The sequence below is a fragment of the Dendrobates tinctorius genome, unplaced genomic scaffold (assembly GCF_039654945.1).
Source record: "Dendrobates tinctorius isolate UK_male_01 unplaced genomic scaffold, ASM3965494v1 ptg000062l, whole genome shotgun sequence".
Lineage (NCBI taxonomy): Eukaryota > Metazoa > Chordata > Amphibia > Anura > Dendrobatidae > Dendrobates > Dendrobates tinctorius.
This window is the reverse complement of record NW_027361730.1, coordinates 17,143,980-17,157,705: the sequence shown is the minus strand read 5'-3', so window position 1 is coordinate 17,157,705 and position 13,726 is coordinate 17,143,980. Positions and strand designations below refer to the sequence as shown.

Here is a 13,726-nt window from a genome sequence, read left to right as displayed (position 1 = left end):
CGCCCAAATAGTGGTTTACCCCCACATGTGGGGTATCAGCATACTCAGGACAAATTGCACAATAACTTTTAGGGTCCTGTTACCCATGGGAAAATAAAAATTGGGGTGAAAAGATCATTTTTGTGGAAAAAATATGATTTTTTAATTGTACCGCTGTACGTTATAAACTTCTGTAAAGCCCTTGTGGGTTCAAAGTTCTCACCACATATCTAGATAAGTTCCTTGGGGGGTATAGTTTCCAACATGGGGTCACTTGTAGGGGGTTTCCACTGTTTAGGTACATCAGGGACTCTCCAAACGTGACATGGCGTCCGATCTGAATTCCAGCCAATTTTGCATTGAAAAAGTCAAACGGCGCTCCTTCCATTCTGAGCTCTGCCATGCGCCGAAACAGTCGTTCCCCCCCACAAATCAGGTATCAGCGTACTCAGGACAAATTGCACAATAACTTTTGCAGTCCAATTTCTCCTGTTACCCTTGGTAAAATAAAAAATATTGAACCTGAAGTATTTTTTTTGTGAAAAAAAGTTAGATGTTCATTTCTTTTTAAATATTCAAAAAAATTCCTGTGACGCACCTAATGGGTTAATAAACTTCTTGAATGTGGTTTTGAGCACCTTAAGGGGTGCAGTTTTTAGAATGGTGTCACTTTTGGGTATTTTCTATCATATAGACCCCTCAAAGTGGCTTCAAATGTGATGTGGTCCTAAAAATAAAATGGTGTTGTAAAAATGAGAAATCGCTGGTCAACTTTTAACCCTTATAACTTCCTAACAAAAAAAAATTTTGGTTCCAAAATTGTGCTGATGTAAAGTAAACATGTGGGAAATGTTAGTTATCAAGTTTTTTCTGTGCCGTATCTCTGTGATTTAAGGGCATAAAAATTCAAAGTTGGAAAATTGCGAAATTTTCAAAATTTTTGCCAAATTTCCATTTTTTTCACAAATAAACGCAAGTTATTTGAAGGAAATTTTACCACTAACATGAAGTACAATATGTCACGAGAAAACAATGTCAGAATCACCGGGATCCATGGAAGCGTTCCAGAGTTATGACCTCATAAAGGTACAGTGGTCAGAATTGTAAAAATTGGCCCGGTCATGAACGTGCAAACCACCCTTGGGGGTGAAGGGGTTAACCATAAGCTAAATTACAGCTCTGTCAAAAAATAAGACAACACTGCAAAATTTTCAGTTTGATTTTTCTCTTTATAGGTATATTTTTGAGTAAAATGTAAATTGCTCTTTTATTCTATAAACTACTGATAACATGTCTTCGAATTTCCAAACACTAAATTTTGTATTTATTTTCAGAAAATGAGAAATGGTCAAAATAACAAAAAAATGCAGTGCTTTCAGACCTCAAATAATGCTAAGAAAACAAGTTCATAATCATTTAGAAACAACAATACTAATGTTTTAACTCAGGAAGAGTTCAGAAATCAATATTTTGGGGAATAACCATGATTTTTAATCACAGCTTTCATGCATCTTGGCATGCTTTCCACCAGTCTTTCACACTGCTTTTGGGTGACCTTTTGCCACTCCCAGTACACAAATGTAAGCAGTTCTTCTTTGTTTTATGGCTTGTGACTATCCATCTTCGTCTTGATTACATTCCAGAGGTTTTCAATGGGGTTCAGGTCTGGAGATTGAGCTTGCCATGACAGGGATTTGATGTGGTGGTCCTTCATCCAAACATTGATTGACCTAGCTGTGTGGCATGGCGCATTGTCCTGCTGGAAAAACCAGTCCTCAGAGTTGGGGAATATTGCCTGAGCAGAAAGAATCAACTGTTTTTCAGGATAACCTTGTATGCGGCTTGATTCATATGTCCTTCGCAAAGATTAACCTGCCCAATTCCAGCCTTGCTGAAACATCCCCAGATCATCACTGATCCACCACCAAATTTCACAGTGGGTGCAAGACACTGTGGCTTGTACGCCTCTCCAGGTCTCCGTATAACCATTAGACGACCAGGTGTTGGGCAAAGCTGAAAATTAGACTCATCAGAGAAGATTACCTTACTCCAGTCCTCTATGGTCCAATCCTTATGGTCTTTGGCAAACTTCAGCCTGGCTCTCCTTTGCTTCTCATTGATGAAAGGCTTTTTTCTAGCTTTACATGACTTTAGCCCTGCGTCTAGGAGCCTGTTACGAACTGTTCTTGCAGTGCACTTCACTCCAGCTGCCATTTGTCATTCCTTTTGTAGGTCACTTGATGTCATCCTGCGGTTGCTGAGTGACAATAAGATGACAGTCATCTCTGTCAGTGATGAGTCGTTTTCGCCCTCTGCCGGTCAATAGCTTTGTTATCCCCAATGTCTGCTGCTTGACCTTGTTGTAATGGACTGCCGTCTTAGAAATTTTAAGGATGGAGGCAACATGATGGTCACTGTATCCCTCTGCTGGTAAAGCCAGAATTGATCCCTTCTTTTCTTCACTCAAGACTTTTCTTTTCAACTCCTTTGGCATGGTTAAAAGTTATTTTTTTACTAGCACTTGTTTTGCCATCCAGCTTGTCTGGTTGCAAGAGGATTGTGAACACCACAGCAGGGTTTTTTATACTTTCCTTCATTACATAAGATTTGGTTTAGGTGATCACCTAATCAGATGCACATTAAGTAGAATGAGGTGTACTCTGGTTGGAACTCAACTGACACTGGAATGGAATGTCAGACATGCAGAGAAGCTGATTTTTATAAAACTGTGCAGTGGTCTCTTAATTTTTGCTAGAGCTGTTGGTTTAAAGGCTGTGTACACATTTGAACTGTTTCCTTTATTTGTCATTTGCTTCCTAAATGCAAAATACAGGAACTTTCTAGTCTTCATTAAAAACATTCTACCATTTTAGGCCAAATTCAGACATCCATTTATCATAGTATAAATTGCAATGCACATACTGGCTGCAGGGCTCCTGACCAGAACTTGACAGGATCATATATCTTGGGGCTTCAGCTCACAAGTAGGCACTAATTTCAGCACAGGCACAGGTTTTGGTGCAAACACAAAGTAATGTTTATTGTGTTTTTCTGCACTTCAACTGAAATTGCTTTCTTCAGCACAATAAACTATAACAAAAAAATCACCAATCTCAGTGTCGCATCAGAAGGACCACAAGCAGCTTTAAATGCTTTCCTCAAACACAACTGTTCACCTACTGCCTTTCATTAAACCTGTAAGACCTGGACTGGAGTTTCGGAGTGACCTTTCCCACCCAGGCTCTCTGGTAACTCCTAAATCGCAGACCCGGAATCAACTCAAAACAAACTAGTCAGTAAACTTGTGTTAATGGTGAAGCCTTCCCGGGATTTACATCACTGGGACCAGTCACCTCGGTGACACATACATGCTGTCAACCACTTTATCAGGCGCCTTCTTACACTATATACGCCAATTAGAATCACTAGAAGGGAGTGGAAGAGGTTACCAATGTAAAAGTATCGCTATATTCATATATCCAGGTCAATTTTTACATCCATGAGAAGCAGTCCATTTTTCATCTTTGTGTTATCCTTTTGGCTATGTGTTGCAGCATTTTTTTCTCATGTTTTGAAAACTGAAAGATATCTGGTATCTTAAGTTTTATTTATCCATGGACTGTTAATTGATCAGTGAAAACCCAATAGAAAACAGATGGAACACTTAGAGTGGCATTTCCATCTCCAAGATTCTGTCCCAATATGTAGCAGGTGTTATAATAATAATATTAGCAAATACCTCCAATTGGAAATGTAATATCGTTTTTCAGATTTGTTATGTTGCTTAGCTCGTGTAGGGCAATACAGTAGCTTATTTATCCATGGTTATGACCACTCATATAGTGATTGTTAGAGAGTTCTTAGTGGTCGGAATCATGAATACCCAAGCTTTTGAAATGCCTTACAGGCAGGGCCGGACTGGCCATCTGGCAATTCTGGCAAATGCCAGAAGGGCCTGTCTGGTCGAGGGCTGCCTTGTTTGCTCCCTTGTTCACAGAATCAGTGTTCTCAAGACACCCATACTGTTAAGAGCTCTGACAGAACAAAAAGTCACTTACCCCAGCAGGCCATGGGTGTCATTAGAAATATTGGTCTTGTATTAAATGTTGCTTTCGTCAATCCAGGGTAATATTAGTAATATATCCCATCTGGTGCTTGGGGACAGCATGGGCCTATGTGATTTCAAATGCCAGGGCTGAATTTCAGCCCCAGTCCGTACCTGCCTACAGGTGATTCTCAAAAAATTAGAATATCATCAAAAAGTTAATTTATTTCAGTTATTCAATACAAAAAGTGAAACTCATATATTATATAGAGTCATTACAAACAGAGTGATCTATTTCACGTGTTTATTTCTGTTCATGTTGATGGTTATGGCTTAAGGGCCCGTTACACATAGCGATATCGCTAGCCATATCGCTGTAACGTCACTGGTTTTGTGACGCAGCAGCGATATCGCTAGCGATATCGCTACATGTGATACTTACCTCCAACTGGCTCCCCCGCTGATTATCGCTGATCGCGCGAGAACGTCCTGGACCATTTTTCGTTGGGCGCTTCCTGCTGGGCTTCCTGTGGCGCCGACGAGTGACGCGTGGATGCGGGCAGGAGGACGTCAGGATCGCCGCGTCTGACTGGTAAGTAACGACTCCCGACCCCTGCTATGTCGCTGGTGAGAGCTGCCTGTGTGGCAGCTCACTAGCGACCACTTAGCGATGCACCAGCGATCCATATCGTTGTCGGGATCGCTGGTGCATCGCTAAGTGTAACTGTACCCTTACAGCCAATGAAAACCCAAAAGTCATTATCTCGGTAAATTAGAATACTTTAAAAAAAACAGCTTGAAAAATTATCTTTAAATCCAAAAGGTTGACCTAGTGAAACGTACTGTATGTTCAGTAAATGCACTCAATACTTGCTCGGGGCTCCTTTGGCATAAATAAATCACTCTGTAATGACTCTATATAATATGAGTTTCACTTTTTGTCTTGAAGAACTGAAATAAATTAACTTTTTATTTATATTCTAGTTTAGTGAGAAGCACCTGTACATGTGGTAACTGAAAAAGCAAATCTGAAGAACTATACTACATTTCTAATTGGAGGTATTTGCTAATATTATTATTATTATTATTATTTTTATTATTATTATTACACCTTCTACATAATGGGATAGGAATAGTGATGAGCGAGTATACTCTTTGCTCAGGTTTTCCCAAGCATGCTCGGGTGATCTCGGAGTATTTTGGCGTGCTCGGAGATTTAGTGTTTGTCAGGCAGCTGCATGATTTGCGGCTGCTAGACAGGCTGATTACATGTGAGGATTGCCTGTTCGTTAGGAATTCCACACATGTATTCAGGCTGTCTAGCAGCTGCAAATCATGCAGCTGTGTCGACAAACACTAAATCTCCGAGCACGCCAAAATACTCGGAGACCACCTGAGCATGCTCGGGGAAACCCGAGCAACGAGTACACTCACTTATCACTAGATAGGAACTTGAAGATGGGAATTCACCTTTAAACAGCAAGGAAGTCTTCAGTGCATCATCCATTTTATATGGATCCCCATAAACTTTAGTGGCGACCAGTCTAATCCGCAAAACGGCTGAGAATTAGACATTCTCCGAGTCTTATGGACAGGAAATATGAATCCGTTTTTAAAACTGATTTGTGTATGGATCAATGAAACTCTACAAGGCAGTGTGCTGTCTGAGAATAAAAGCATTCAGAACTAGAACATCTCACATAAAGGTGTGAATAGAGCCTATAAAGTATTAGGGTGTCTGCATTGAGGGGCAGAAAACACACTCAGCCAGATGGAGCACAATATACAGGGTGGGGAGAGAAAGGATCACACAAGCAAAATCAGAGTGGAAAGAGGAGAGATCCCACAACAGAATCTGCATGAAGAGCGTCTGTGTGAGCTCCGGAGATAAGAGATCACACAGAAGATCACACAGAGAAGTAGAAGAACAAGCATTAAAGCGGTATTCCCATCTCCAAGATGCTGTCCCAATATGTAGTAGATGTAATAATAATAATATTAGTATTACCTCCACTTAAAAATCTAGTATAGTTCTTCTGATTCGCTATGTCTCTTTCCTCATGTGCAGGCATTGCAGGACCTTAAGTATCCATGGTTACGACCACTAGCAACTAACTAAGTGTCACTATATCAGTAGTCGTAACCATGGATACCTAAGGTCATGAAATGGCTGCATATGCAAATATTATTATTATTACACCTACTACATATTGGGATTAGAGCTTGAAGATGGGAGTACCCCTTTAAGCTTTGCTAAAACCTAGAGCTAGTGGAGGCTCCAGCATCCTGAACACACGGACTTCTCATCCGACATGTTTTACTGGAAGAATCGCAAACCTATTAATTGGCCTGTATGGGTCAGCTTCTGAGCCATCATTACTCACAATATCATACAGTATATGTCATATCTGTTCCTGCACAACAACAGCAGACAAAGATGAACACTTGATCTGTTTTAAATTATTTTAACTTACTGGGAGTATCACAAACATGTGGGAAAAGCCTAAAACTTGGATCAGGTTCCAAATCTATAATATAACCAGAGATGTGTCCTTCCATTCCGAAGCTTCCGGCGCTTCCCAGGATGTCAGTCGGAGCAACATCGGTTGGAGCATCAGCTGCTTCACCAGCAGGGAGGGAGGAGAGAGAGAGAAAAAGATAGATAGCGGTAGAGATATATAGCGATACAGGGGCGGACACTGACAGCTTGGGGCCCCTGTGCAAGAAATTGTCTGGGCCCCCCTCCTTTTATGGCGACAAAGCTATATATATATATATATATATATACTGTGTATATATATATATATATATATATATATATTATAGCCACAAACACATACATTTATATATATTACTTAGTCTCCTTTATTATGTACATTGTCATCCCTCATTATACAGTGCCCTCTCTTATTATGTGCAGTACCGTCCCTTGCATATTGGATTGTATAGAGCCCTGTTTTCTATTACATACCATCCTGTCTTGTTAGCTGTAGCCTGGGAAACCTTTTTTCTAATGGAGGGGCTGATGGACTGGTCGTCTGGTCACCAGCAACTCCATCAGCAGTCATTTTATATCTAAAAAGAGAGAGGACTCTGTAATAAAAGAGAGCGCTGTGAATATCAAAAATAACAAGACTACACTATGTAAGAGACAGCACTGTACATAACAGCAGAGGAAGCTATATAATAAGTGATGGCACCATATATAACTAGAGAGGATGGTCTGTAATAAGAGACGATGTTATTCATAATAAAAGAGGAAACTATGTAACTATGGATGGTGTTATACAGAATTAGTGAGCACACCATATAATAAGGGACTGTGTTATACATAATAAGTACATACATTCTATACTAAGGGACTGTGTTAGACATAATAAGCGATAATAATGTCTTCCTCCACCTCCCACTGTTCCTAAGTCCATTATAACTCCCCCTTCCTCCCATCCCAATCCCTCACACCCCATATTGTCCTCTCCCCCACCCCACCATTGCCCTCTTCACCACCTACATCATTGCCTTCTCCACCACCACTATCATTGCTTTCTCCCCACAACCCCATATCATTGCCCATTCCACCACCTCCATCATTTCCTCCTCCTCCACCACCCCCATTATTGTATTTTCCTCCACCACTCCCATCATTACCCATTCCACCACCTCCATCATTTCCTCCTCCCCCACCACCCCATCATTGACCTTTCCACCACCTCCATCACAGCCTTCTCCTCCACCACCCCATCATTGCCTCCTTCCCCACCACTCCCATCATTGTCTTTTCCACTACCACCATCATTGCCTTCTCCTCACCTCCATCATTGCCTTCTCCCCCACCATTCCCATCATAGCCCTTTCCATCACCACCATCATTGTCCTTTCCATCACCACCATCCTTGCCCATTCCACCACCTCGATCATTTCCTCCTCCCTCAACCATCATCATTGTCCTTTCCACCACCACCATCCTTGCCCATTCCACCACCTCCATCATTTCCTTCCCCCTCCACCCTCATTATTGCCCTTTCACCACCTCAATCATTGCCTTCTTCCTCACCACCATCATTGCCCATTCCACCACCTCCATCAGTTCCTCCTCCCCCACCACCCCATCATTGCCCTTTCCACCACTTCAATCATTTCCTCCTCCCCCACCACCCCCATCATTGCTCTTTCCACCACCATTTCCTCCTCCCCCACCACCCCATCATTGCCCATTTCACCACTTCAATAATTTCCTCCTCCCCACCATCCCCATCATTGCCCTCTCCAGCACCCCATCATTGCCTTCTCCCCATCAGCCCCATCATTGCGCTCTCCTCCCCCTACACACACACAGACACAAACTGCACCATTCACTTCTCTGCACATTCCCCCGCAGTGCTACGCATGCACACACACAGACACACACAGTACCTCTCACCTCTCTGCACGCTCTGCCATGGCATCACCGTCACCTTCCTCTCTCTGGCACAGCCGGCCACTGAATGATGACATCATCCAGTGGCGCTGCTGTCTGTGTGAGAGGAAGTGCAAGCAGGAAGCATAACAGATCGCTGCAGCTCCTTTGCTATTTTCTCTTGTTGGCAGCGGAGCTGCAGGGATCTCTTCCTGCCCGCCCCACATGAGGGAAATCTAGCCAGGGGCCCTATTTGCCCTCATTATTAGCCACCCTGCAGGGGCCCCCCTCCACCTCCGGGCCCCGGTGCAGCCGCACAGGCTACACATGTGGTATGTCCGCCCATGGAGCCATATAGATTGAGAGATAGAGAGAGATAAAGAGATCGAGATAGACTCTACCATTTTTGTGAAGCATTAAAAGTATTGTAGTACACCAGTCAACAGTGCACACGCGCTGGGCATAGTCGCAGCGCGCTGACCAAGGCTCCATTTTATTCAACTGTCAAATTACCCTGTTGAATTAACTTTATTTTCCCCGCCATCATTCAATTTCAGTCACAGGGGCGGCGCCGGTTCAGTAATCACTCTGAGCATAAAGAGCGGCTGCTGTAACCGCGTCCCTTGCCCTGACTGACACTGGCTCTACATTGAGGCCGGCTGTCATTCAGGGCCCCGGATGGTGACTGAAGCGGTGCCCCCCATGATTGTAACCAAGTACTGGTGGAAATAAAGTTTGTTTTCTCCCTGCTGCATTTGCTAGGCAGCAAAGTAATGCGGTTAAGCTGCAGATTAACCCCATATCTGCAGGTTACTAGTGTTATATCAGGTGACGGGTTCCCTTTAACATAGCACATAAATGTACAAATAAAAATGCTCACCACCCGGTGAGCAGGTTCAATAGCTAGTAAGATATATCAGGGATTCTGAAAATGTATAAAATTGTGAAAATTAAGTTAGCTACTAGCATAAATACATACAGTATATTTAGTTTTTTCCCCCAAGACAAAGTTTCTTGTGTGATTGCAATTCTTCACATATTTCCTAAAGCACAAGTGGACTTTCTAGATGTAGTCTGTTCTGTAGCCTATTTGGTCGAATATTCATATTTTGAGGTTGTTCCAAAAACTTGGCTTATATTGTGAAGTTAAATGTATTACCTTTACTCAGAGTAGGAAATTCAACTAGAAATAGATTGACTGTAGGTTATATTGCAGGTTGCTCTAAGTTGTTCATAGTGAATAAACCGTATGTTGCGCCTAGGGGTTTGTTCAGAGACACGCCTCATATTATTCAGTATTACGCTTAGATATTAGGCAGTGATGATTGCTATGGACAAAAATATTCCAAAAGTCACCTTACTGTAAAATCTGTTATACTGGGCTTTGGATAGGGGTCTAGGACAATGGTCACCATAAAATGGTCCAATTGTAAAATGGTCCAATTGATCTTGAAGGTCCTCTCCTAGCTCCATCACCCAAGAATTTCCATAAATTGCATATCCTGTCAATATGTGTCCTACAACCCTACTCCTCTTCCTTTTCCTCCTTTTCCTAATGACTTGAGACAATTATATATAGAGAAAATACATTAATTTTCTTGACTTTCAGAACTACTTTACAAACTACTTTAGGAACTAAATAAATATATGTCAAGTAACAATGGTGGGTGAGAATGACCTTGCAGTAATGAAATGTGCCTTTTATACAATTTATTCCTGATTTGAGTATTTTGTCTTGCCTTATTTTATAACATGTGCTATTTATGTTACCAGTGCTGACGGGACATATGAAGTCTCCCTGTTCACCAATGCAATTGTGCAGAATAATGGCAGCATTGCTTGGCTACCTCCAGCCATTTACAAGAGTGCATGCAAAATTGAAGTCAAGCATTTCCCCTTTGATCAACAAAACTGCACTTTAAAATTTCGTTCTTGGACATACGATTACACAGAAATTGATCTTGTTCTCAGCACGGACTCGGCTAGTATGGATGATTTCACACCAAGTGGAGAATGGGATATCATTAAACTTCCTGGAAGGAGAACTGTCAATTCTCTCGATCCAACCTATGTTGATGTTACTTATGATTTTATTATCAAAAGAAAGCCTCTTTTTTATACCATTAATTTAATTATACCCTGCATCCTTATAACCTCTTTAGCCATATTGGTATTTTACTTGCCATCTGACTGTGGACAGAAGATGACCCTGTGTATATCAGTTCTCCTAGCACTGACTGTATTTCTGCTTTTAATTTCTAAAATTGTCCCGCCAACTTCTCTTGATGTTCCTCTCATTGGAAAATACTTAATGTTTACAATGGTACTGGTGACATTTTCCATAGTCACTAGTGTCTGTGTCCTCAATGTCCACCACAGATCTCCTAGCACACACACCATGCCACTCTGGGTAAAAAACTGTTTTTTGGAAAAACTTCCAGTCTGCCTGTTTATGAGACGCCCGGAACAAAACCCATCTGGTCAAAAAACACGTGGACAGCATTGGAGAAAACAGACTGACTCATGCAAAAATTCTGCTTGTCTTGTTACTGCTGCAACATCAAGACCACATGGACAAAGGGTTAACGAACAGGTGGAACATCATAGAAACCAAGATTTCCGATACAGAAACGCTAGAAAGTTCTCTCCACAGGTTCAAGAAGCAATGGAGGGTGTAAACTTCATCGCGGATCACATGAAAAGTGATGATGAAGACCAAAGTGTAAGAACCATCTTACTATACAGGAAATGCATTGCCACACTTGAAGCCAATTCTTGTTTCTAGTAGACAGGAAATGGAAATTTATTGAAAGCAAAAGCATAAGTTAGTTGGATAGAAAAGATCTAATTATATGTAGTTACTTGCAAATACAGCACAGTGTGAGGATTGAGTTGTAGTTCTATGGCTATATTGTGTTCAGATATGCATTCTTAGACCGGGGTCACACTTGCGAGTGTGATGCGAGAAACTCGCGTGAGTCTCTCGCATCAACACCCGGCACTCGGGACCGGAGTGTGTGGCTGCATGTATTTCTATGCAGCCGCACACTCCGGTCCCGAGTGCCAGTGGCAGTGCCGGGAATTGATGTGAGAGAGACTCACATGAGTTTCTCACATTACACAAGCAAGTGTGACCCCGGCCTTAAAGAAAACCTGTCAGCACGATTTTGTAATATAAAGACATGGCTGTAATGGCACTGTAATACTGAATACATTGATACCTTTGGTGAAGAAATCCCCGTTGTTGTTCTTCTCTAATCAGCTTTTGAAGTTTTCTGCTACTTAGATTTTGGTGCACAGGTGCCGGACTGTACACTGGGTCTTCTCCTCCCTGTTTGTGATCCCTCGGCCCCTCTCCGCCAGGGGATCAGAAACAAAACTAAAAAGCAATCAGTCATACAGCTATGCCGGTGGAAAAATAAGAAAGTGAAAAAGTGAATAATTGCCAGGTCTTGAAAGGGTTAATTTAATTTTAGCGAAGAAGCTTTGCATCTACTCTCTTATATCACTGCCTTTTATTTATAATGCTAAATTTTATTTATGTTTCAAAAATTTGTTTGCTCTACTTTATTGATTTTTTAGTAATAAATCAGCAAAAAAATCTTTTATTTCTCTAGTGCGACCATAAAAATTGATCAGGGTGAGATCAACTGACTTTATTGCCTGTATAACCAACACATATTACCCTTCATGGACATATTCTGTATTTATGTAATGGCCATGGTGTATAGCACAATAATAATGCTTCATAGAGATGTACAGAATGCTAGCCAAGGCAGTGTAGGCAGACCCTCTAATTAGATTTTATGCAATAACTAAAATCCAAAAAGTAGTTACAGGTTATATTCGTTTACCTCTTATGTGATCAGATATCGTCTCATTATAGGGGTTTTACAGTTTCCATAAAACCCCTTTATCTCAGTTGCAATTTGTTTAAAAAAAAAACCAAAAGCTGGGCGTTATTCACCCACATTGGGTCCAACACTGAGTCTCCACTGCTGCCCCCGGTGTTTCTTATTGTCTGTAATGGTGACATCATGTCAACAGCGCTGCAGCCAATAACTGAGCTCAATGGCTCTGCCCTAGTTGACTGCAAGATCGGCTCAGAGTCACAGAACTCACTGTTTGGCTGAAGCGCTGTCGACATGAAACCAGCACTGCAGACAATAACAGACGCTTGGATCTGCAGTGTAGACCCCACACTGGACCCAGGGAGGATGAGGAAAGTTTTTTGGTTTTTTTAAACAAATTGCAGTTAAGAAAGATGGGTTTTCCAAAAATGGAAAACCCTTTTAAGTCTTATATATTCACAGGTGTAGGATCTCTTGACACTACCATGGTTGACACTACTATTTAGGTTCCTTTCAATGAGGTTTCCATGAAAAAAAAACCTCAAAAACCCGACAGATTGCTTTCGTTAGAATCCATTGCAAATTTCATTACATATGAATACATCATAGTCACTATGAACTCTGTAAAAACAGAGCCCATGATTCGAGTGTAAGCAGAAGTATCGTGATGAAGGCCATAAATTGGATGTGCCATCTGATAAATAATCTATAGGCTGTTTTGCATTACATTCCTACTGATATGGAGGTTCACTGTAAGGAATTCAGTATAACTCAAAGATCTGATATTAATCCACATGTGTATTTTACTTACAGATCATAGAAGATTGGAAGTACGTAGCTATGGTTGTGGACAGACTCTTTCTATGGATTTTCATCATTGTTTGCGTTGTAGGAACAGTTGGACTTTTCATGCAGCCGCTTCTACATAACCAGGCACCAACCGGCAGCCACTAGAGGACAGAACACCGGCAATATTACTTTAATAATGACAATGCTTCCTAATTTATATCCTTGCTGGAGTCCAAAGGATAACTGATGATTTTTACTATGAGTTCATTAATGGAGATAATAATTCTCATGTAACTCACTTTGGAACGACCGACTTGATTTGCAGCTTTGAATTTATATCCAATAAAGAACTTTTTTAAAAGATAATGAAATAGTATTATTTTAAATAATAAATTCTTTAATTCTTCTATCACTGAAGATGAGTCCTAGCCCTGTTTTCAGTGGCCTTCCTTTTTAAAGAAGTCCTGTCACCATGTAAAAAGTGGACCGTTTTTGCTCTTATTTTATTCCAGCAGCTCCCTTGCATATTCCTTTATTGTAAAACCAATGGTGTCATGCAAAAGTGCAAAAAGCACACCCTCCTACGGCCATATTGACTGAAAAAAAAGTTATGGCTCTGTGAAGAAGAGGAGTTAAAAACAAAAATGCAAAAACAGAAAATCGCAA

At 41.2% G+C, this 13,726-nt stretch overlaps 1 protein-coding gene across 1 annotated transcript in view; it reads left to right on the top strand.

The window, feature by feature from the left end:
* Positions 1 to 13,420, top strand: part of CHRNB4 (cholinergic receptor nicotinic beta 4 subunit) — a 108,024-nt gene extending 94,604 nt beyond the window's left edge. The window contains exons 5-6 of the mRNA XM_073579338.1: positions 10,194 to 11,142; positions 13,085 to 13,420. Of these exons, the coding sequence (XP_073435439.1) occupies positions 10,194 to 11,142; positions 13,085 to 13,225 (1,090 nt within the window). The 3' untranslated portion in view covers positions 13,226 to 13,420. The remainder of the gene's footprint in view (positions 1 to 10,193; positions 11,143 to 13,084) is intronic.
* The last annotated feature ends 306 nt before the right edge of the window (positions 13,421 to 13,726 follow it).